Source organism: Gavialis gangeticus, unplaced genomic scaffold (genome assembly GCF_001723915.1).
Source record: "Gavialis gangeticus isolate Ggan-Ray unplaced genomic scaffold, GavGan_comp1, whole genome shotgun sequence".
Classification (NCBI taxonomy): domain Eukaryota; kingdom Metazoa; phylum Chordata; order Crocodylia; family Gavialidae; genus Gavialis; species Gavialis gangeticus.
The window spans coordinates 179,961,636-179,964,331 of NW_017729022.1; the positions used below are offsets into that span (position 1 = coordinate 179,961,636).

Sequence of the window (2,696 nt, forward strand, 5' to 3'; positions counted from 1 at the left end):
GGCACCATAAACTGCACATTCCTGCTCATGGGGATATGGCCAAAGGTGCTAACAGGCATACTACTGAGATATTTTGTACGGATAGTATCTCTGTTTACAGAATTACCTTAACTATTACTACTCATGGGCCATGGGCGAGCCCATTAGATGTACTCCTTGCTGGGGTCATTTGACCCCAGTACTCTTTCCTGCCATGGCAGGGGGTCAGACTAGATGATCTACTCAGGTCCCTTCCAACCCTAGAAACTATGAAACTATAAAAGTCCACATTTATAGCACAAGAAGAAACAGCTTGAGAACCCAAAAGTATTAATCAGATTTGATAGCAGTTCCATCCAGGGTTTCAAAATATTTCTTGCAATAATAACAAAATGTCTATTAAAAAAAGAGTCTGAGAACTTGTAAGATGCTTGCTAAATTTAAAAGTGTTCAGATCACTTTGCTTTTATACTGCAATCATTCTCCCATCTTCCCACCTGCATTTTGTCTATTATAATCTCTGTATACAAGGGGAATTTAGTTTTTAGTGAAGTTTCCATGCATAGTAATGGTACTATATAAATATGTATAATTTGGGGCAACAATTATCTGAGGCCACTACAGTCCAACTTGTAAATTCTTATTCATCCTGCAGCTTCTCTCAGATTATATAGTAATTTAACTTAGTCCCATTACCAGGAACTGTGCGCAGAGTAAACAGTTACTCAGTATAAATAAGATGGCAGTATCAAGTTATGAATAACACTAATATGCAGCCGTCTTCATAGTTCCAAATGAAGAACAAAGGTTAGCCATTGAGTAGGACAGGTGTAGGCAACCTTTTCCAGTTGTGCGGTGGAATGACCCACTCAGGTTGGTGATGGAAAGCAGGTGCAAGGACCCTGCCACTGTCTCCAGCATGGAGAGAGCACCTGCTGCAAAATGCCGCCAAAGTCCCACATCCACAAGCCAGATCCAAACTGGCCTGTGGGTTGCCGACTTCTGGAGTACGAGACTGTAGTTGGAAGCAATTATAGGAGAGCGTTAAAAGTTGGCTCTTTGTTTTGGTGAGATATTTTAAAAGTCTCTCTCTTTATGAGTCTTTTAAGAGCTTTTAAAATGCCTCTGAGTCAGATCAGTCGAGCTTCTGCCTAAAGATCTATGCTGCAAGAAGACAATATCATTCTGATGCAACTAGATATGGGAGCCTTTGCCTTGAAGACAGCTGTGCTGGGGATGGGAACTTTGCAGGTGGCTGCTTTCCCTTAATGAGCGGTAGCTACTCAGTGCATTAAGGAACAGGATGGAGAGTCACTGAGACTGTACTGATGACTAGAAATGCTTTTATACGCTTTTAACTGGATTGTGGGGCTCAGTCTTTGTCACTCCATCTCAAAAAAGGAAACGATTGAGTTAGAGCTGGTTCAGACACAGGTACTGAGAACCATGAAGGAGCATGGAACTATCTTCTATACAGAGCTTGAAAAGGACAGGTCTGATTATCTTGTTCACAGGGGATGAGCATAATGAGAGGAGAAAGGCGAACAGCGCCCAGAACAATGAATGGTGGGGGAAAGGTGGAGCGGGAGCTTCTGTTCACCCATTCATAATGCAAGGCACCTTTGCCGACTCAGACAGATGTCACATTTAAAACGCCACAAACATTTGTGCTGCAGTACTCCTTGCTTGAGATCCAGCCCTCTTTCTGAGACCCTGAGTTCAGCAGGATCCCCGCGGGACTGGACATTAAGCTGCATGATGAGTTGAGGCACAAGAGTCAAGACTAAAAACAAAGGAAACCCCAAACCCAACAGCTACTGCAGCAAGGCTGAGATGCCAAGCATCAGTCAGCCTCCAATTCATGGGAAAGAGGAAAAATACCTTCTCCTGGCTGTCTCAGGAGCCTGGCACCTTCCTCTGAAGCATCTGATGCTGCCTGAGGCAGGAGCCTGAGGCAGGAGTCTGGACCACAAGGCTGATGCAACATGTCCACGGGTGTCACCAGAGCCCTGCAGTGTAGGCCACAGGGTGGGGAAGCACCCTGTCAGCACCATACCTAGACTCCTGGTGGCCCTGGGTGAATTTTCGGATCACTTTGCTTTTATACTGCAATCATTCTGCCATCTTCCTGCCTGCATTTTGTCTGCTTATCATCATCTCTGTATATAAGGGGAATTGAGTTTTCAGTGAAGTGCCTATGCCCCCCTTTGCTAGAGATCACAATGATAATAACCATCATTATTTTCACCATTTTTGGGCCCCCTTTCTGTTCGGACCCGGGGCAGCCACATGGCTCACCCACGACCCCTTTCCCATGCATTTGCGCTCACCTGGTGAGGTCCAGGAAGGAGTCCACAGTCTCCTTGCTGGTGGCCACGGTGTCCTCCAGCCCCAGGGCGTTGGTGTTGAGGGATGCGGCGCCCGCCCCGGGGCGGATGATGAAGGCCAGGGCCACGGCCAGCCCCGAGGCCAGCAGGGTGGTGCCCAAGAAGTAGGTGATGGCGATGCCACCCAGCTTGCCCAGCGCCCGGGTGTCCAGGCTGGCGGCGCCGGACACGAGGCTGCACACCACCAGGGGCAGGATGATCATCTTGAGCATGCGGAGCAGCATCTCGCCGGGGAAGGCCAGGTAGGCCACCTGCGGCCGGGCCAGCTCCAGGCGCCGCACGGCCGCGCCCAGCGCCACGCCGCCCAGCACCCCGGCCACGGTCAGCAGC

At 48.8% G+C, this 2,696-nt stretch overlaps 1 protein-coding gene across 1 annotated transcript in view; it reads right to left on the reverse strand.

Annotated features, from left to right (window-relative positions):
• SLC1A4 (solute carrier family 1 member 4) overlaps positions 1–2,690 on the reverse strand; it is a 52,931-nt gene extending 50,241 nt beyond the window's left edge. The window contains exon 1 of the mRNA XM_019516585.1: positions 2,310–2,690. Within this exon, the coding sequence (XP_019372130.1) occupies positions 2,310–2,590 (281 nt within the window). The 5' untranslated portion in view covers positions 2,591–2,690. The remainder of the gene's footprint in view (positions 1–2,309) is intronic.
• Between the last annotated feature and the right edge of the window lie 6 nt (positions 2,691–2,696).